Below are 20324 nucleotides of genomic sequence, written 5' to 3' on the forward strand. Positions count from 1 at the left end.
ATAATAATGATAATAATAATACATATGCGTTTATGAAAGTAGATGCTAAAATTGCTCGATAAATAATCTTCAGATTTACTTATTCTGATCTTCAAATCAATCAAAGTGACAAATCTATCTTTTCTACGATCAAAACAAAACAAACAGACAGTATTGCACCTAAAATGTAGATTTTATTGATCATAATGTTTAACATTTCACCAGCACGTTGTGTCTCCTCCAGCAAGTGTGAAGACGTCTTGGAAACGTCCGTTCCTATTTTCTTTTTTTGGCAAAAAGTTTTTTTTTTTTACTTTAAATTATGTGCTTCAAAGTTAAAAGGTTTTTAAGGTTTTACAGCAATAACTTACGTTGTACAGTGTTATTTGTTTTTCCGGCGGAGCGGGAAGGTTTCAGCCAGCGGTCAACTTCTTAAAAAGTTCAAGAACGGAAACAAAACGTTTCCTTCAGAATCAGGATGAAACCAGAGTGATTGTAATCTCGACGTCTCTCTGGCGGATACTTTCCTGCTCTGGAATAAAAGACGAGTGAGGTTCAAACGACTGCAGCTGCTGAACGTTAAAGTTTATTCTTAAATAACGTTTAAACTTTTATTGACAATCCAATAACAAACCAACGTTTCTCGGATTATTTAAAATCTGAATCTCTCATCTCAAACCGCTTCACATTCGACGTGTTGAACTGAACCGTCTCCACACGGAGAGAATAAATTAATTTCTACCCGACGACAGGAGAGAAAACATCTTTTTGTTTCTTCAGAACCAAACTCCTTGAAAAAAAAAACAAAAAAAAAACATGAAAACTTCCCAAAGAGCAGAACAGTCTTTAAACGCTACAGCTAGCAGAAACATCATCATCATCATCATCATCATCGTTATATCACCATGGTAACTGTCATGTTAAGGGGTCGGGGCCATGCAGGATCACAGGCAGAGGGGCAGAGCTAAGCGCTACTCATCATTTTAGTGGTATAAAAACATAAAAAGTTTTTTTTAAGTTTCTCTCTCGTTGAATGAAGAGCCGCTTTGACTGTGAGAGGAGCCAATGGGAGGAGTGGAGAGGGGTGAGGGGGCGGGGCTAGCACTTAAATACAGACTCACTTCCTGCACAGTTCAGTTCACAAACAAACACTTTCGGACATTTCTTCCTCTTATTTACATCTCCTCCGATTCTTGACAACTGTCACGACTGCGGCGGCCATTTTATGTCAAACCACGCACTGTGGTTTTCCTACACTGACGTCACGATGTACGAGCCGCGCTCTCCGCCGCTGCCGCCGCCGCCGCCCTCTCCGCCCTTCGGCTCCCGCTTTTTGGTGACGGGGGTCGGGATGAGCGAAGGTCGTGTGGGGGTCGTGGACGACGAGGTTGACGACGAGGTGGTGGTGGTGGTGGTGGGCGGCGTGGGGGTGGCTGTGACCTCGGTGTTGCTCTTCCTCGGGCTCGGCGTGTAGTTGAAGGGGCTGACACGAGCTGCCACGGCGCCGCTCCTCTGCTGCCCGCGCTGCTGCTGCTGCTGCGGTTGTTGTTGTTGTGGCCGTTCAGGCGGCGGCTTGTCGTCGAGGCTTTCGCAGCTCCGGCGCAGGTTGAGGTTGGAGGAAGAGGAGGAGGAGGGGATCTTGGAGGGCGTCGGACTGTCGATGACAGGCGGCGCGTTGGCGGTGGGCGAGCGAGCGGAGCAGGAGGAGGAGGAGCGTGGGTTGTTGACGGGACAATCCTCCAGACGGACCCACACGTCTTCCGACTTGTCGGAGACGCGCCCGGCTGATGCGTCGCCGCCGCCACCGCTCTTCGCCTTCCTCCACGTTCCCTTCGCCCGCACGCCGCTCTCCTCTTCGCTCCGCCCCTTCTCACTGGACTCCGACGACGCCGACAGCACCGAGGACGAGCTCCCCGTCCGTTTCCACGTGCCGACGCGCGGCAGCGACGTGGAGTGCTTACTGCTGCTTGAGCCCCCGGATCCTCCTCCTCCGGCGCCGGCGCTGCTGCTCTCCCGCTTCCAGGTGCCAGTGCGGCTGAACCGCGACGACGTTGCTTCCTGCGGGCGCGACGGGCTCTCGGAGTGCGAGCGGTTGGCGTCGTGCCTTCGGGTCGCCGGCGGTAGCGGTGTCTCCGGGCTGGATGCTGACTCAGACGCCGTCGCAGCCGCCGCGGCCGACTCCTCCAGCTTCCTCTTCAGTGTCGGACTCGGCGCTTCTTTGATAAAGGTCGACTGGCGGACAAGCGCCGGCTTCTCTGGTGCCGGCTTCTCTGGCGCCGGCCTCTCTGGCTCCGCCTTCTGCTTCTTGGCCGCCGTGGAGCCGCCGACCCTCGAGGCCGACTCGCTCCTCGGGATGCCGCCGCCGCTCCTCGCTGCCCCGCTGGGTTTGGCCGGTCTAGAGGCCGAGGATGACGATGACGACGCGCTTCCCGGGGACGCCGTGCGTTGCGGCATCTGCAGCAGCTTCCCTCCTTTCTGATTGGCTGCCGTGGAGCAGCGAGACGGCGTGGAGTCCCGGGAGGATCCACCTCCTCTGTCGGTGCCATCGGCGCTTCCCGGCGCTTTGGCCGCGGCTGCTGCTCTGGGCTTGCTTCGTCCCCTGGCAGCTGGCTCCGCCCTCAGCTTCCCGGTGATCAGACTCCTGTAAACCTTCTTCCCGCCTCTCAACGCCTTCGCTGCCTCTTCCTCCTCCTCTTCCTCCTTTTTCTTCTTCTTGGCCTCCAGCGTGGTGCGCTCTCCGGCCTTCAGGATCCGAGCCCCTCGCTTCATCGCCGCTGCTGCCGCCTCCTCCTCCTTCTCCTCCACGTCTTCTTCTTCGTCGTCGTCTTCAACAACCTCTTCTTCTGCGTTGTTATTGGCTTTCGGCAGGCGGAACGGCGAGCCGACGGACTTCAGGGAGAGAACTGAGTCGGAGTCGGACGATGGCTGACGTGACAGTGGCGCGGCGGCGGCAGCGGCGTTGAGGCTGCTGACGATGGAGTTGGCGCCTTCCTGGATCGCCTTCCAATCAAACGTCTCTGAATCAGGAGAAGCAGGGCTTCTCGGCGCATCCGAAGGCTCCTCCTCGGCCAAAATGTCGTCTTCAGCTTTGGAACCGGGGAGGGGCGTGGCCACGGCGGCAGCGGCCTTTTTCTTCTTCTTGGGCATGGCGGAGCTGATGCACTCCTGCAGCAGGTCATCCTCCGAGTCGATGCTCAGCGAGCTGAGCGATGAGTTCCTGGAGAAGCAGACGGGCGTGTCCTCCACGTGGAACGCGATGGGGGCATAGCAGCTCGCCGCAGGGGGGCGGGGCTTCAGCTCGTCCTGCGCGGGAGGAGGCGGAGACTTCACGGCCGCCTTGCCGGCGTCTTTCTGCTCGGCCGGCGGCGGCGGCGGCGCAAACTCTTTGTTGTTGTTCTCCTGGTCGATGTCGCTCAGCGAGCTAAGCGACGAGTTCCTGGAGAAGCAGACGGGTGTGTCCTCAATGGAGAACTTCTGCTTCTCGTCTGACGCCGTGGCGTTGGGTGCAGCGGCGGGTTTTGTTCGAGGGAAAACCGCCGCCGTCTGTTGCTTCCTCTTCCTGCCTTCCTCCTCCTTTGTCGCCTTCCTCTCCTCGTCCTTCTCGCCGCCCTCGTCCTCGTCGAAGTCAAGTGAGCTCAACGAGTCGTTGCGCGAGAAGCAGCACGGCGTTCCCTCGATGGGCGTGTAGTGGTGCGGCGAGTCAAAGGTGAAGCCCGGCTTCGCTTTGGCGGCGGCGCCGTACGGCGCGCGCTGGGGCATTGGCTTCACCGGCGACGTTGGCTTCTTCTTCTGCTGCTGCTGCTGCTGCAGGTAGAGAGGGGGCGGGGCCTGAGGAGGAAGAGGCGGGGCTTGGTGGTGCTCGCTGTTCACCGACGCTCTGATTGGTTTTCTGGGCTTAGCTTTTGGCATGGCGGCGCTGATGCACTCGGCGAGGATGTCGTCTCCGTTCTCGCCCTCGGGTAGCCCCGGCCCCCTTCTATGGGCAGAGGTGGGCGGGGGTATGGGCGCGGCGGCGGCGGCGGCGGCCTCCTCGTTGGGCGGCGAATCGATGGTGAGGTCGCTGAGCGAGGTGGCGGTGGAGAAGTTGAGCGGCGTTCCTTCCACGCAGTAAACTCTCGGCACCTCCTCCGACGGTGGCGGAGGTGCGTCCTTCCTCTGCTGCGATTGGCCCCGCCCTTGAGGTGGGTGAAGCTTGTAAACGGGGAGCTGGCTGGGTTTCCTTTGTGGCGCCGGCGGTTGCTGCTTCTTTGGTTTCCGCGATGACTTGGGCATGGCCATGTTGATGCATGCCTCCAGGATCTCGATGTCGTCATCGTCGTCAGACTCGTCGAGGATCGGTTCCGCCCCCTCCTCCTCGACCTTCCTCTCCTCGTTGCCTCCCTCCTTTTCCTCCTCCTGCTTCCCCCCCCTCATTTCGGCGGCAATGTACGGCTCGTCCAGACTGAGTGCGCTCAGACTGGACGCCCGGGAGAAGCCGTGCGGCGTGCTCTCGGTGGCAAAGTGCAGCAGCACGTCGGCGCTGCTCTCCTCCTCGTCCTTCTTCTTCTTCTTCTTGCTCTTCTCCTCGTCCTTGGTGCTCTGCGTCGCCGGCGGTGGCGGCGGCAGCAGCAGCATTGGCGGCGGTGGCGTCTTAGCGCGGCTCGGCGGCATGGTCTGTCCCGGGCTGTCGGGCAGGTCGCTGGGGCTGACCACGCCGCTCGGCATGCCGCTGCACGGCTCGCTGGAGCGCACGGAGCTGGCGATGGACGACGTGGAGAAGCTGTCGAGCGAGCTGACCGACGTGCAGCGACTGAACATCAGCGGTGTCTCCTGAGCGTACGGCTGCTCCGGCGGGCTCTTGGGGGTCCGGGCGCCAGACGACGTCGCCACGTGGTGGTGGTGGTGGTGGTGGTTGTGGCCGTGGTGGTGGTGACCTCGTCGTCCTCGTGAAGACGGAGCACCGGCGGCGGCGGCTGCAGCTGCTGCGGCGGCGGCAGTGGCGGTCTGACTCTCCGCCTCTTTCTGCTGCCGCTGCTGCTCGTGTGCGTCTTTGTCGCCGACGGGAAGCGTCGGGTACTCGTTGCCGCCGCCGCGCCCGCTTCTCCTCTTTCTACCGATGACATCGCCGTCTTCCTCCTCATCCTCCGACGACAACGAGGAGAGCGAGCTGCCTCTGGAGAAGCAGATGGGCGTGTCCTCCACGCAGTACGTCTGTGTCGACTCCTGGTTGGCTTTTGGCGCCGTCCGATTGGCTGTGGGCGCAGGGGGGCGGAGCTTGCTGGACGAAGACGACGGCGGAGGCGGGCCCGAGGGGGCGGCAGCTTCCTCCTGCTTGAACATTGGCTTGCGGGCGGCGTCGCCGCCGGCACCGTACTTCAGGCTGTAGTCGATTGGCTGCTCGATTGCCGAGTCGCCGCTGTAGCCGGAAGTGTTGGCGGCGGCGTAACGAGCCTGCGGGGCGGACGCTGAGCGGCTGCCGGGTGCCGTGTCACCGCCGTCGTTCCTCCTCCTCCTCAACCGGCCGTCCAGCTCATCGTCCTCGTCGCTCTCGATGCCACCGCGGTGACTCGGGCTTTGCCGGCCAGAGTTCAGCTGCTCGTCAGAGTACTTCAGGCTGTAGTTGATGGGTGTGTCCAACTCGCCACCGTCATCGTCCGCCATGTGGTTGGCGCTGCGGATCTTGTGCGCCAGGTCAGCTGGGTACTTCCTGTAGACGCAGCACTTGTTGGCCGCGTTCTCATCAGACGAGTAGAACGGCTCCGCCGACGGCTTCGTCTTGCCGCGGTTGCCGTAGCCGTCAGCGCTCGTGACGCTGTTGAGGCTGTCGCTGGACGCGCGCACGCTGGGCGGGAACACCGGCCGTGCGTATGCCGCCACCGCCGCCTCCTCGGCCGTCCTCTTGGAACCATCTCCGGTCTTCGGGCTGGACAGCACCGGGGTGTTGGCGTAGGAGCGCGGCGCGTTGCCTCCACCGGCTCCTCCGGCGCCGTTGCAGCCCCGCCCCTTCCTGTGCGCCGCCTTGGGGCTCAGGTTGTCAATGTTGTCGAAGGTCTCCGACAGCTGCTGCGCGTCCAGCTCCTCGAACAGAGCCTTCTGCTTGCGGGCGTGCAGCGACGGGGCGCCGGCGCCCGGCGACACCACGCTAGCGTCCTTGTAGCGCGCTGGCCGGTTGGCCATTAGGTTGCGCAGGGCGGCAGCACTGCCCATGGCGATCATCTTGTGCCGCGAGTGGATGAGGTTGCGCAGCATGCCGACGGCGCCCAGCTCCCACAATGCCTCCTGGTCTTTGGCGTCCCTGGCGGACAGATTCCAGAGCGTCCCGCAGGCGTTGGACACGATGGTCAGACTGTGGGACTTTAGGTGCTGCAGCAGCGTCGGCAGGCAGCCGTGCTCACGCAGGATCTGCCTGCAAGACAACACACATGGAGAAGAGAGAGTTTCATCATTTAATCCACAAAGTGAATGTTATGAAAAAACATCTTCAAACGTCTGGATTTATTCTAGTTCATCACGAACGCTACATTTTACTATTACCCCTGAACGCAACATGAGAATGTTATCATTTACCTTCAACCAGGACTCATTGGTCATTGCTAACGTTACTAGCTCCTCCTAACTTTACAAGGTCTAAAAGCAGAGGTTACAGGTTGTTTACTTGTTGTTTACCTGTGGGCTTCGTTGGTGGCGATGAGGCTGGAGACGTTCCGCAGGATGCCGCCGCCGCTCTCGATGATGGCGAGCGTGTTGGTGTGGCTGCGGTGCGTCAGCGTTCCCACTAGGAACGCCAGAGCGCCGTCCACTGCGCAGATATCCGCCTTGTTCTCCGTGCAGTGAGCCGACAAGTTCCAGAGCGCGCTCAGGACGGACTTCAGAGTCGACTCCTGAAGAAGAAGAACCGAACTGAAAAACTACAGAAGAACTGGAGATTTCAGAATAATAACATTTAACCCCCCAAAAAATAGTTTCTTCTCTATCATTCCTGTCATAATAAATAAAGACAGTTATCTCTACTTCTAGTCATGAGGGTTCCGTTTCCAGAGAGGAGCAAGACTTTTATTTTGAAAATTTAGAGCACGATCACAGAATAAAAGAGGCTTCATTAACCTTCTGGACCTCGAGGGCGCAGCCCGTCAACGCACGCACGCTGCCGACCTCACGCAGCGTTTTCTTGCTGTTGACGTCGGCGCGCCAGGACAAATTCCTCAACACGCTCGCTATCACCTAGAGAGAATGAGATAACAGCGATATGACTTTCCTCTTGTGTTCGGACATGTTTCAGGGTTTAAATGCATAAGAGACATAAGAGAGAAACAGATTGGATGATTGATCATTGTTTCTAGTGTATTTTACAGCTGATTTACCCGACCCGCTAATATAAGAGATGCTAACAGAAAGCTAACACAAGAGATGCTAACAGAAAGCTAAAACAACAAGAAGGCAGGTGATTGTACCTGCTGCAGGTCTTCACTGTCAGACTTCAGCTGAGCGACCATCGCTCTCATGCAGCCCTTCATGGAGCACAGCGTAGCCTGATGGGAAAACAACAACACAATGTGATTGGTGTCCGAGTCAGTGGAGTGTGTGAGTGTGTGTGTGTGTGTGAGTGTCCCCCCACCTTATTGGCTACGTCTCCGAAGGTGAGGTTGGTGAGTGCCATGCCGGCGTATCGCCTCAGGGTGACGCTGTAGTGATCGCTGCTCAGACCGAACATCTCGCAATCCACCTGCAGCAGCTCAGCCACCGCCTGCAGACCGCCTGCAGGGAACAACAACCCACGAGGCAGAGAGCGCAGGAAACCAGTCAGAGGAGCGTTAAACCAGTCAAATATCAAACAAGTAAACCATCAGAGAAACATTAAACCAGTAAACCAATCTCACTGACCCAGTTCGTTCATGGCGTGTCGATGTTCTTCGTCAAAGGAAAGTTTCATGAGGACGCAGACGGCCGGACAGATCTGATGCTCCACTGGAGACGGCACTGAAGACACAGAACACAGTATTTATACACAGTATGTACACAGTATGTATACAGACACCTTTTCTGTTAGCTCTTTTTAACACAAAGTGACCACCTGTCTGCTAGTAAGTGTGCTCCTTAGCTAGCTAGTTAGCTTACGAGTTAAAGTGCTAGTTTGCTTGCTGGTTAGCGTGCTCCTGATCACTCACTGGGGTTGTCCTCCTGGTCGACGCCCCTCTCGTGGTTTTCCTGCCAGCTCCAGCACTCCTCGCAGTAGTGGCGCACCTGCTCCAGCAGGTGGAGCACCCGGATCTCCCTGCGTCCCCGCTTGTCGTCGGGCTGGCTGTGGACGATGTTGTGCAGCGCCGCCGACGCACGCGCCCGCGCCTCTTTGCTGCCGCGCGAGTTGCCGAGCAGCAGCGAGTCCTTGTCGTTGCCGTGCAGCAGCTGGATGAGCAGCGGCAGGCAGCCGGACTGACGCATGGCGATGCACGAGTCCTGCGAGCTCGACATGGCGAGCAGCGTGCGCGACATGTCGTCTTTATCGTGAGTCCCCAACATCGACAGGAGACTGTACACCATCTCCACCTGCAAGGGGCGACATATATAACTTATTACACTATACGCCATCTCCACCTTTAAGGGGCGACATATATAACTTATTACACCATCTCCACCTATAGGGGGCGACATAAATAAGTTATTACACTGTACACTATCTCCGCCTGCAGGGGGCGACAAATTGGGGGAGGGCTACAAGTGTTTGTGGGGGTGTTGCTAGGCAGATTAATAACCTTGGTTCCGAGGTGGCTGGTGATTCGTCGAGGCACAGAGTAGTTCGTCTCGTTGGCCGGCTCGTGGTCCAACCGACTGCCGGAGCTCTGGAGAAGGAAACAACAACAACAACAACAAATGTTAGAACAAGATGGAAAAAATAAAAACGACAAAGTCAAGGCGACGAAAAGGAATAAAAGGACAAAGAGCGCTCACCTGAGCTACGGCTAATCCACTGCTGTCGCTCGCCCCCGGAGTTTCCTCCACCTGGAGAGAGAGAGAGTTCAATTCTTTCACAGTGAACGTAAAACACGACTGAACGGTTTCTTTATCATCTGAAAAATTATCAAAAGTAGAAAAAAGCTTTTTTATATTTAAAAATAGACTTTTTATTTTTAAATATAAAAAAGCTTTTTTCTACTTTTGATCATTAAAAATAAAATAGTTGCATTTTATTTTAAAAATATTCTGTAAATTCTGCGTTAAATAATGATGACCTCCAGTGTTTAAATCAGAGAACAGGTGAGCTCACCTGCAGTCGGGCTCCCAGTCGCAGGACGTCCTTATCAATCTGCTGGATACGAGACACGCGGTCCTGAGAAGAAACACACACACGGTCACATCTTGGCCTGAGTCAGTTATCGGCCTGCAGGTGACAGGGTCAGACAGCGGACCGGCCTGCAGGTGACGGGTCAGACAGGTGAGCTCACCTGTGCTCTCCTCTCCATCTCCTGGCAGGAGCCCAGCTGCTCCTCCATGGCAGAGCGGATCTGACGGGCCTCAAACTCCAGCTGCCGACGGCTCATGTCCGTCTGCAGAGTGAACTGATGCAGACACTGCCGTCACAAAGGGCTCCAGCAGAGCAGCCGGGGGTCATGGGTAATGTAGTGTTTCAGAACAACAGTGAAAAAGAGTATTTACGTTCTCGGTGAGCGGCAGACTGTCGATCCTCTTCGTGAGATTCTGCAGCTGAGCGTAGTACCAGTCCTTCTCCTTCTCCTCCTTCTCCAGCTCAGCCAATAGCAGGGCCCTGAAGGAGGGGCAGCCAATCATAGAGCAGGGAAAGAAAGAGAGAGAGAAAGGAAGAGAGAAAATGAGAGCAAAAGAGAGTATGTCACTAGTATTGAAGTATATTTACTAGTACTAATAGCACTACTCTCAGCAGTGCTAGTAGTACTTGGCAGTAATAGTAGTCCTTGGCAATACCTCTCCTTCTCCAGCTCGTCCAGGCAGCGGTCATGCTCTCGGCCCGCAGACGCCAGCCCTCTCCTGGGGATGCCAGCGCTCGAGGAGCCTGGAGCTCCAGAGCTCGACGAGGACGAGGAGGACGACGAAGGAGGAAGAGGAGGCCTCGCCCGGGCCTTAAAGCCTGCAGACTCCAGACTCATCTCTGCAGGAGAGACACACACATCAGGTTGGGTGTGTGCGTTTATGTGTGTGTTATTTCGTGTGTCTCTGTGTGTGTGATAGGGATGTCACGCGAACCGATACTTACGGTACCTTTTGATACTAAAATATCAAAACACAGACGGTGTCTACTTTTTTGAAGTACCGTAAGTACTGTGAGCGTCGATGCCGGCTGTTGGCAAAGTCCCTCTCGCGTGAGCAAAACCTGCTTGTTCTTGAAGCTTTAAACTGCGCTTGCGTGTCTGTTGCTTGCCTGCCCTTGCCCTCTCCCTCTCTCTCGCCCTTTCTCTCTGACAGTAAGTGGGTGGACCCAGTCACCATCAGTTCTGGGCATGCGCAACTCAACAGATATGAAAAGGACGCGGGAGGACTCACTCCTTAGCTAATTCTAAATCTGAAACGTAAACTAAAACTTTCAGTGAAGTGTGGTGCAGCAAACGGTCGGGTGTTTTTCAAATATTTTAATAAAGAAGTTCATGTTTCAAGTTCAAGTATATGAAATCTTTTTCTATCATGATATCGAAATTGGTATCGAGAATCGTGTTATTTTACTGGTATTGGCACCGAGTTTTTAATTTTTGGTATTGTGACACCCCGAGTGTGTGTGTGTGTCTCTCTGTGTGCATGTGTGTTTGTGAGTTAGCGTGTTCGTGTGTGCGTGCGTGTGTACCTTTCAGGCGTTCGATGAGCTCTAGCTGAGAACCAGACGCCTCTCCAGACTCTTCTTCTATGGTGCCCTGCAGCTGCTTCAGCACTTCCTGTTTTACACGAGTTAAGAAAATAAAAGCATCTCAGTGTTATTCTGCTGCCGGAGAGGCTTTACAGCAAGCCCCCATGACAAACATCCATCACATTAACACATTATTAACACAATATTAACACATTATCAATCACAATGAGATGAATGTCTCTCTTTCTCTATCGCTGTCTGTCTCTCGTCCAGTTTAAATCCTCTCACCACGATGAAGCGGCAGCGCCCATACAGCGACATGATGGAAACTAACACTTTTCACACTGTGCATGTGTGGGTTCTGCTCATCGACAGTAAACAGGAAACAGGAAACGGGAAACGGGAAACGAGTGTGAGTTCAGAGAGGAAGGAAGGACAATAAAGAACAATAAAACTATGAGTGAAAAGACAACAAACACAGAGACGTGAAGATCAAACCGAACAGAAAACGATCAACGGAGAGAAGACGAATGACAAGAGAAGGAAAAAAGATTTAAACCAAAATAACTGAAACTAAATAAGGACCAGAAGATACAGAAGAGGAACTAAATAAATAGTAAAAATCAAACTGAAAAGGAAGAAAATGTGAAAGTTAAAGCAGAAGAGATCAAATTAAATATATATATATATATATATATTTTTTTTTTATTTTTATTTTTTTTTACCAAAAACATAAAATACAAAGAACGGAGCGGAAAGAAAGGAATGAACAGAATGAACAGACAGAGAAATGAAAGAAATGTAAAACAACAGAACAACAAGAAGTAAAGAGGCGACAGAGAAGAAGAGACGACAGACTGCTCACTCTGGCGGGTTTCCGGAGTCCTCTGTGGAAAACCAGAGATCCTCAAACAGACAAACATCTCACTCTGACCAACAACAGGGAGCTCATGCTGAAACTCAGGACAGCACCTGATTGGTGGAAAATAGAGTCTATTCTGGGTCGAAGAGAGAGAGAGACACTGAGTTTATATGAGAGAGCAAGAGAAAGAGATAGACTGAGTTTATGTGACACAGAGAGAGACTGAGTTAATTTGACACAGAGAGAGAGAGAGAGAGAGAGAGAGAGAGAGAGAGAGAGAGAGAGAGAGAGAGAGAGAGAGAGAGAGAGAGAGAGAGAGACTGAAAGTATATGACAGAGAGAGAGGAAGAAACACTGAGTTTGTATGACAGAGAGAGACATATAGAGACTGAATTTATGACGGAGAGAGAGAAAGGGACTGAGTATACATTCTACTACATTCAGCATTGTTCTCCTCAGTGATTTCCTCCTTGAACGAGCGTCACATGACTACTCATCAGTACACTGGGCCTCCGTGCCCCGATGTAAACAGGAAGCAGATTAGCAGGTAAACAGGAAGTAGATTAGCAGGTAAACAGGAAGTAGATTAGCTGCACACGTCTCTCTTCGTTTCCTGGTCCCCTCTCCTCTCTGCTGGAAAACATTCATGCTTGTGTTCCTTTGCGGGTTCTGTGTGAATGTCTCAATTGTTGTGCAGAACATAAACAGTAATTCAAGGAATGACCTCCATTTTGTGTCCTTCGTCGTCCTCAAAGGTCAATGACTAAGTTTATACGACAGCGACACTTAGGAGATCTACTCACGTTCCTCAGTCAGTAGTTTCATAGTACTATGTGAGTCAGTAGTTTCATAGTACTATGTGAGTAAGTCATTTCATAGTACTAAGGGCAGTACTTGAGTACAGAACTTGAGTATCTTCAGTACAGTACTTGAGTATCCTGGGTACAGTATGGAGTATCCTGAGGACAGTACTGAGTACTGACCTTCATGCTGGAAGCCTCACTCTCCAGGTGCGTCAAGTGGTTGGAGTTGTCCTGCAGCTCCTGTCGCAAGTTGGAGTTCTCCATCTTTAACACCTCCACCTGTCTCAGCAGCTGGTCGTAAGACGCTGCCGCCATGTTGGAGGAACCACGAGTGACCTGCAGAGAACCAGCAGAATCATCAGGTACAATTACACTGTAGTACTTCTGTTAGACTGTATTACTGTTAGACTGTAGTACTGTTAGACTGTGACACAGTAGTACTGTCAGACTGCAGTACTGTGGCGCCGCTCAGCAGCACAGAGACGGCTGACGCTGTATTTGATGTTTTGTCTGTCGTGTTACGGAGCAGCTGATTGAAGCTCGAGGGGCCAATCAGAAGGAAGGAGAGAACCACATCTCAGGCATGACGCCCCTTGTTTTATAGAATGAGTGTTCCCTCTCTGCATGCATTAACTTGTTTTTTAAATCATACTACAGAGAAGCCTCTGTCACACACAAGAGAGTGTGTTTGTGTGTGTGTGTGTGTGTGTGTGTGTGTGTGTGTGTGTGTGTGTCTCAGCATCATGTGATATTTCCTCTCTGTTACAAACACTGATGTCACTGTTTGACTGTCACATGATTCACCAACTGATCACAACACACATAAAATACACACTGTCGTAGTACAACACTGCAGTTTAATAAGCAGTACTTTATCAATGAAGTACCACAGCACTGCAGTTTAGTCATAATAGTAAATGTCATGTACAGAGTACTGCATGTCAACTGCACAGTACTACATGTCAACTACACAGTACTACATGTCATGTACAGAGATCTACAACTACCTCACATCTCTCTCCATCAATAATTAATCAATAAAGCATTCAGATGATCAAACACAGTGATCAGTCTAATCCTGGATTAGCTGGAACAATAGAAGACAATAGAAGACGGCCTATCCTCTCATCATCATCATCATCACCACCATCATCCTTCTTGTATTTCCTCTCTCTGCCTCCATCACCGGTCGGCCATTTTCTCTCCATCCTCTCTCCATCCTCTCTGCCGCCTCCTCCTCCTCCTCTTCCTCCTCCACCTCCTCCCTCTCTCCTCCATTACAGGAAATAGACAGTGCAAATCAAACCCACCAAAGAAGAAGAAAAACCCACACAGAGAGCAGACAATGAGAGAAGAAAGGAACAACCTCCCGCTTATCCTTCATCCCCCCTCTCCCCCTCCTTACCCCCCCCCCCCCTTCCTCTCTCTCTCTCTCTCTCTCTCAATAATCCCTTTGACATGAGAATACAAACAAAGACAAGAGGACGGATGAATAAAAGGAAGAATAGATTCTGATTGAGAAACAGAAAATGGCAGCTCACCCCATCGCTGTAGCTTCCATCACCCACCCTGTCTCTCTCTCGCTCTCTCTCTTTCTGTCTGACAGAGGGCGGTCAGCTGGGCAAACCAGCAGCCAATCAGGAGGCAGAGACAGTGAGGAGGGAGGAAGGGGGGTAAGAGGAGAAGAGGCTGCCTCTCCCTCCTCCCGCTCCCAGAATGCTTTGCTGCAGTTGCTGCAGGCAGACTGGCTGAGTTACATGCGCGTGCGTGAGTTACATGCAAGCGCGCGTGCGTGTCACACACACACACACACACACACACACACACACACACACACACACACACACACACACACACACACACACACACACACACACACACACACGTATATATAGATATGCATGTAAATATAGATATACATTTATTTATAAAATCTCTCCACAAATAAAACGTTTACTTTAATCAGATTGTGTAAAAAAACATTAAATTCTGAGCTGGTCAGTGAAACTATGACATCATGATTTATTTCACCTGAGACCAACAGAGGAGAGGAGGAAGATGTCATAATAGATGAGTTATTTACTCATCTATTATGAAATCCTCGTCTGCACTAAAGATGTGTTCTAGTTATGATTCTAGTCATGGTGGTTCTGGTTGTTGTCCTGATGGTTCTGCTTCTAGTCCCGGTGGTTTTAGTTCTACTTCTAGTCCTGGTGGTTCTGGTTCCACATGTAGTCCTAATGGTTCTGATTCTGCTTCTAGTCCTAGTGGTTCTACTTCTAGTCCTGATAGCTCTGGTTCTACTTCAAGTCCTGGTGGTTCTGGTTCTAAAGAGGAGCAGGACTCCTTCTCTCAGTTCAACTCTTATTTAACGTTGTGAACGTTTTAACGACATAAACAAAACAACAAGTACACAAAATGGATCCCTGACAGAAAGCAGCTCCACTGAGAGCGAGTCCTTTCAGAGGAAACTCTTCTTTCAGAGGGAACTCTTCATACTGACCTAAATGCTTCAGGCGCTGCCACGGTAACAAACACCCAAAACGAGTACTTCAATGGCGTGGTTTATTCCAGCGCCACTGCTGTGGTTTATTCTGCAGGACAGAGCCAATGTGCGTACCCTCACTGCTGCGACAAGACTAAACATTGGACTTTTACTTTGTCATATTTCTTTTTCTTCATAAATTTAAAATGATAATCAAATAATATCATTTTATAATAATGGTGTTAATGAAGTGTAATAATGAGCTCAGAGCTGTTAGGAAGTTAAACAGCTCACAATTTATGTCTAATTTATGTTCATGTGAAAACATCTGGAGAGAGACAGAGACACAGGGAGAGACAGAGAGAGAGAAAGAGAGAGACAGACAGAGAGATCAATACAGTTGACCTACATTGAGACATCAGTTGCATTTATTGATAAACCATGAATTTGATCTGGCAAGCAGGGGCATTTTTTTTCTACTTAAATTATATATATATATATATATATATATATATATATATATATATATATATATATATATATATATATATATATATAGAGAGAGAGAGAGAGAGAGAGAGAGAGAGAGAGAGAGAGAGAGAGAGAGAGAGATAGAGAGAGAGAGATAGATAGATAGATAGATAGATAGATAGATAGAGTTTAGGCTGCTGATGCATTTGGTTGTTTTTACAACCATCATGATATCCGGCTCCTTCTCGCTGCATTGAGGAGACAGAGAGACCGTGGACGAGTAAAGACCCACACCACCAAGTCCGAGTCAAGTCCAGAACCAGGTCTAGTCGAGTCAGAGTTTAAACAGAGTCCAGATTTTTGCAGAAAAACAACATTACAAATAAAAACAGCTCTTTGTTTGTAAATTTCAGTTTCCTGTTTGTGTTTACTTGTTCAGCATCTAAATGCCTTAGTGGATGAAACAAGTTTAACTGGATAAACATGTAAACCAAAATCGACATCTTTTACTCCAATATCAGTATTTATGAGCACAAGTACTCTTATTTTCTCCAACAATATAAGTACATGTGGAACAAACACTGGCATAGTGGAAGTTCTTAACTAATGACATCATATACAATGTAGTACTTAACTGATTCAAAGTAGTATGTATAATAAAACACTTTGTAAAGCTGTTGGTAAAAATAACACTATTACCAAGTGCAGTAACAGTAAGCAGTATTCCTAGTGCTACAATGGTAGCAGTAACATACAGTAAACAATATGCAGTATTACCGTAGTACTTCTGTAGTAGTACTGTAGTAACACTTTAGTAGTACTTAATGTGCAGTAGCAGTCTATTCGTACTGCAGTAGTACGTGTTGTATTATGGGGTACTTCAGTAGTACTGTACAGTAACAGCCGTCCAGTACATTAGCAGTACGTAGGAGTACTACAGTAGTCTTCCAGTACATTAGCAGAACGTAGTAGTACTATAGTAGTACTGCAGTAGTACAGTGGTCCTCCAGTACATGAGTAGTACGTATTAGTACTACAGTAGTACTATTACAGTAGTACAGTGGTCCTCCAGTAAATTAGCAGTACTACAGTAGTACTGTAACGTTGGAGTTGCAGTGTTTCTGAGATACATGACCACATATAATACTATACATTCTGCAGCAGCTCTATTAGCTGTTAGCCGTTAGCTCAACATTACATGACTGCTTCCACTGAGCCGCTCCTTTATCTCGTTTACTCATAAAACATCCGGAAATACCGGCGACATGTCGGCTCATCAAACACCGGCCTCTCTTCCCCGCCCTCGGTAAACCCGGTATCCGTCCACGGTCCGTCCACAGAACCGGTAAACCACCGACACGCAACCACAACAAACGGTTAGCCTGACGCTAAGCTAACAGCTTCTTACCTCGGCGGCTCCAAAGTGTCTTTAAACGGCGTCGGTTTCACGAAACATCATCGGAGAACTCCCGCGGCCGTTAACCGAGCCGTCAGACGCGGCGGAGGCCGCTCATGTCTCCGGTCACGGCGGGAAAAGTGTTTCTCAAAGTCCGGGAGAAGTTTAACTCGGCCTTATTGTTGTGGAGAAACTGCTGCCGCTGCGGTCCGCCATCTTGTGTCTGTGTGTGTAGAAGTACTGCTTCAAGAAGTACCTTTACCACCAATACACCGTTACAGGAGGGTGGTAGAACGGCTCAGCGTTAAGCGTACAAAGTACACAAGTATTCTCAGCAGAATATGGTAAAAGTAACAGTAGTAAAAGTACACGAGTATTATTAACTGCGGATAGTTGAAGTGTCAGTATTCTCAGCTTTATGCGGTGAAAGTATCAGTAGTAAAAGTACACAAGTATTCTCAGCTTTATGTGGTGAAAGTATCAGTAGTAAAAGTACACAAGTATTCTCAGCTTTATGTGGTGAAAGTATCAGTTGTAAAAGTATACAAGTAATGTTAGTATTAACTGCGTATCGTGTCAGTAGTAAAAGTACACATGTACACTGAACAGCATATATTTGAAGTTTCAGTAAGTAGTAAAAGTACACAAGTACTATTAACCTGGTATAGTTAGTTAATGTGTCGGTAGTAAAAAAATACACATGTACTCGTAACTGCGTATAGTTGAAGTGTCAGTAGTAAAACTGCAGATGTATCATCAGACTCATGGGTCGACCCGGACCTTTATTGTGAAGTTGGAAATTGTTGCTCTCACTTCCGACAACTTCAACAAGAACGTATTCCCCAGGCTTTTATTGTGAAGGTCTCAGTTGGATGCGGTTACGAATATTTAAAGATGGCGCCGGTTCTTGACGCTGCGGACAGCTCAGTATTTTTTGCGCCGTTGTGTGGTTTATCCGCCGCTAATCACGACCTGAGCGCTCCGGTTTGGGTGTCATGAGGAGCCGATCACCGTGCAGTATTACCGGATGCCTCGCGTGAACCGGACGGCCGTTTTGACGCTGCTGATCATCAGCAGCTCCGTGTTTCTGCTGTTCCAGTTATATTACTACCGGAAGTACGTCAGCACGGTGAGAAAAAGGAGCCAATCACATCTATCGATCAACTGTTGGAACAATCAATACGTATCAATTATTATTAACAGACAGCAATATTATAATCGCTGGCTCATGTTTGTAGTATTTGCTGGAAGAGATAGATACAAATGATTTTAACACTTTTTCCTTTGATTTTTGTCAACACCATTATTTATCAATAATACAATATTTAAAAAAATAATAAAGGCAAATATCATGTAACAGGTATTTAATAAGTAAAGTTATCAGATTCCCCATCATGCCTTTCTTCTGCAGCCTGGCCCTTTCATCCTGAGCCAAACAGGTCACCTCACCGCTAACGACCTCCAATGGGTGAGTTGTATGTGTTAGCATCACTGTTAAGCCTTGCTGATAATCGACAGATGAAAAAGACTTATTTTTTTCAAGTTGAACGCATCCTGTTCTGGTAGCTGTTGCTATAGTAACTGCCCTTCTCCATCCCCCCAGCAAGCGGTGAAGAAGTTCCTCGGGTTAGCGCAGCGCTTCCGGCTGCCGCTGTTTCTCGCCGACACCGCCGCCCTAACCCTGCTCTCCCACGATGCTTTGCGGCAGCGGGATCGGATGGTGCGCGAGCCGCATTGCAGCTTTCTGTGCACTGGCCGGCCAATCACGTCCTTTGCTCTGCACGCCAACCTGTGGAAGTACGAGGTGAGTGTGATGCGTTCATGGCCCAAAGTAAAAGTTAACGTCTTACATGTGAAACTTTATCACTTTATCCCCAGCCGCTCAATGCGTATAATATTTTGAAATAAAATGCGTTTTGTCTTTCAGCCCAGCTTCCTATTGGCTGCCGAGCAGAAAGGCTTCGAGCTGCTGGAGCTGCGAGGAGAAGACCCGCGATTGGCCAGTCTGGACAACCTATCAGGAGAGGAGATTCCGCTCCACTTCCTGTTCCGTCTCCACGGTTACGTCATACAGGTGGGCGGGGCCACATCACACCTAACAACCACATAGCAACACAACAGCCCTGCCGGCAGCCATCTTTTACATCATCAAGTTCACTTTGTGTTTAAGCTTTCAGCTGTTTATGTTCCCTGTAAATGTATGTAGAGTTATTTATACCAGTATTTAAATACATTGATCAGATGGTGTGGATTCTAATCAATACATTTATCAGGTGGTGTTCCTGTATGAGCGTAGTGGAAACTATCTGTGGCACGGAGCGCTGCGCTTTAAGTCCAACGTGGACCGAAGCTTCGCTCCCTTCAAGCTGCTGGACTACGGACGCCATGCTGGATCCTACGACCGGTGAGTAACATATAGATGTAGCATTAGTGTTAGCCTCTCTGTTAGCAACAGTGTTAGCCTCTCTGTTAGCATCAGTGTTAGCCTCTCTGTTAATCGACAGATAAAAAAGAGTTTCATTTTGGAATGTAAGTTGCTTCCTGTCTTGGCAGCTGTTGCCCTTCTGAATGGTCATTAACTTGTTTGTTGTGGCGTCGGCGCCCCCTGCAGGCCGGAGCTGGTCTTGACGGTCCTGGACGGCCTCGACGTTCGAATCCCGCGCAACGTCAGCCGCTTCCTGTCGGAACAGCGGCGGGCTCGGTTCTTGGAGTGCCGTTACCGCGACGCCCGCAACTTCCTGCAGGTCAGTACGGGCGACGCCGGGGCTTTTATTGTGAAAGGGCCTTTAATTTGTTTACATTTTAGGGAAACGATTTAGACATAAATCTCTCTCTCTCCGCTGTGTGCGTGTGTAGCTCTACCCCGAGGACGCGTCTCAGGAGGCCGTGGACTTCAGGAGGAAAGTTAAGTCGTTGCTTCATTCGGCCGCTCGAACGCTTGCTAAGCTGGATGTCCCCTTCTGGCTGAGCAGCGGCACCTGTCTGGGTAAAGATCACACGTTAACACTCTGAATGTGGTTCAAGGTACGCAGGAATATTGGTGGAACAGTTAAACAGATCAGTAGGAACGTTATCTATTTTCTGAGTGTGCCTCTCCTGATGTGTGATGAGGTTTATTGTTAAGCTGCTTCTTAGAACCCAAACGGAACCTTTGTACTCAAGAGCAACGTGCGTCCCCTGCAGGCTGGTTCAGGCAGTGCAGCGTGATCTCGTACAGTCGGGACGTCGACATCGGCATCTTCGTTGAGGACTTCCGGTCCGACATCGTCACAGCCTTCAGAGACTCTGGGCTGTCACTCAAACACAAGTTTGGAAAGGTTAAAACTTTCAACGTATTTTATTAACTTTCTGCCTACTTTGAGTTTTGTTTTAGAAATTTTTAATTGAAACAAACTAGCTGTGCATTACATTTAGTTTTTAAGATGTTCACTCTGAATATGGTATTTGTCAAATTTTGGTATTAATCATTTCTGAATTCTAAGTGTGTATTTTATTTTGACAGCCTGTTTTTTATTCTGAAGGTGGAGGACAGCCTGGAACTT

The 20324-nt window shown here is 50.1% G+C and overlaps 2 protein-coding genes across 2 annotated transcripts in view; one reads left to right on the plus strand and one right to left on the minus strand.

Annotated features, from left to right (window-relative positions):
* Positions 1 to 153: 153 nt before the first annotated feature.
* apc (APC regulator of WNT signaling pathway) lies at positions 154 to 17133 on the minus strand. Its single transcript, XM_068574740.1, has 16 exons — positions 16795 to 17133; positions 12611 to 12766; positions 10766 to 10853; positions 9895 to 10078; positions 9610 to 9718; positions 9399 to 9512; positions 9221 to 9283; positions 8905 to 8955; positions 8709 to 8795; positions 8124 to 8502; positions 7840 to 7935; positions 7574 to 7713; positions 7410 to 7487; positions 7063 to 7179; positions 6625 to 6839; positions 154 to 6364 (listed from the first exon to the last, which is right to left on the minus strand). Exons 2-16 carry the CDS (start codon positions 12743 to 12745, stop codon positions 1231 to 1233), a joined length of 6990 nt encoding a protein of 2329 aa, XP_068430841.1. The 5' UTR covers positions 12746 to 12766; positions 16795 to 17133; the 3' UTR covers positions 154 to 1230.
* Positions 17134 to 17589: 456 nt separating this feature from the next.
* Positions 17590 to 20324, plus strand: part of fktn (fukutin) — a 3266-nt gene continuing 531 nt past the window's right edge. Inside the window, exons 1-9 of the mRNA XM_068574741.1 lie at positions 17590 to 17911; positions 18194 to 18250; positions 18386 to 18586; positions 18710 to 18856; positions 19056 to 19186; positions 19394 to 19526; positions 19639 to 19768; positions 19966 to 20099; positions 20304 to 20324. The exon at positions 20304 to 20324 is cut by the window's right edge and continues 104 nt beyond it. Coding sequence (XP_068430842.1) covers positions 17810 to 17911; positions 18194 to 18250; positions 18386 to 18586; positions 18710 to 18856; positions 19056 to 19186; positions 19394 to 19526; positions 19639 to 19768; positions 19966 to 20099; positions 20304 to 20324 — 1056 coding nt within the window. The 5' untranslated portion in view covers positions 17590 to 17809. The remainder of the gene's footprint in view (positions 17912 to 18193; positions 18251 to 18385; positions 18587 to 18709; positions 18857 to 19055; positions 19187 to 19393; positions 19527 to 19638; positions 19769 to 19965; positions 20100 to 20303) is intronic.

This window comes from Clinocottus analis, unplaced genomic scaffold, assembly GCF_023055335.1.
Source record: "Clinocottus analis isolate CAN_PGR_092001 unplaced genomic scaffold, fCliAna1.0.p SCAF_13, whole genome shotgun sequence".
In the NCBI taxonomy this organism is placed as follows: Eukaryota; Metazoa; Chordata; class Actinopteri; order Perciformes; family Cottidae; genus Clinocottus; species Clinocottus analis.